This window comes from Pygoscelis adeliae, unplaced genomic scaffold (genome assembly GCF_000699105.1).
Source record: "Pygoscelis adeliae isolate BGI_AS28 unplaced genomic scaffold, ASM69910v1 Scaffold820, whole genome shotgun sequence".
NCBI classification, from domain to species: domain Eukaryota; kingdom Metazoa; phylum Chordata; class Aves; order Sphenisciformes; family Spheniscidae; genus Pygoscelis; species Pygoscelis adeliae.
In genome coordinates, this window is record NW_008823937.1 from 6834 (window position 1) to 7615 (window position 782).

At 71.5% G+C, this 782-nt stretch overlaps 1 protein-coding gene across 1 annotated transcript in view; it reads left to right on the forward strand.

Moving 5' to 3' along the window:
- Positions 1–782, forward strand: part of LOC103914226 (class I histocompatibility antigen, F10 alpha chain-like) — a gene marked incomplete at its 5' end in the record, with an annotated part of 10472 nt that overhangs the window by 6596 nt on the left and 3094 nt on the right. Inside the window, one exon of the mRNA XM_009320844.1 lies at positions 771–776. Coding sequence (XP_009319119.1) covers positions 771–776 — 6 coding nt within the window. The remainder of the gene's footprint in view (positions 1–770; positions 777–782) is intronic.

The following is a 782-nucleotide window of genomic DNA, read 5'->3' on the forward strand; positions in this document are numbered from 1 at the left end:
GCTGGGGCTCCGTGGGCCAGGGCCGTCCTTCCCCCCTGCCCCCCCTCCAAGATCCTGCCCTGCCCCATGTCACTGCCCTGCCTTGCGCCGGCCCTTCCCTGCCTGGTGGCATTATCAGAGGGCTCCCAGCCACCCTGTCCCCAGGCCGAGGGGGTCCCGGGTGCCCTGCCCCAGCCCCACAGTGCTTGGGATCCCTTGTCCCAGAGCCGGGGGGGGCTGCTTCTGGCCACCCTGTCCCGTCCCATCCCACCCCCACAGTGCCCAGCACCCCCATCCCAGGACTGGGAGGCTCCTGGCTGCCCCATCCCAGCCTCTCGCTGTCCCTGCAGCTCCTGGCTGCCCTGTCCCAGCCCCCCGCCATCCCCACGGCAGTTGAGACCCCCAGAACCAGAGGGGCTCCCAGGCTCTTGCCCTCCACATGGTGCTCAGGCCCCCCATCCCAGAGCCAGAGGGGCTTCCCCCGCCCCACCCCATCTCCTTGTACCCCCCTACGGCATTCGGACCCCATCCCTCGCTGTCCCAGGGTGCCATGGGGCTGGGTGCCATCCTAGCCACGCCCTGGGTGCAGGGGGTCTGCATCATGGCTTTACATGACCCCCCCCGAGTGCTGGGGCCCCGGGGCAGGACGGGGGGCACCCCTTGTGCCGGTGCCCGATCCCCCCGGGCTTCACACAGGGCGGGAGTGAGGGGTGCTGCCGGGGGGTCTGTGCCCCACTGAAGGCCCAGGGCTGCGGCAGCCCCTCAGCCCCGTCTCCCTGGTCCTGTTTCAGGGGCTCACACGG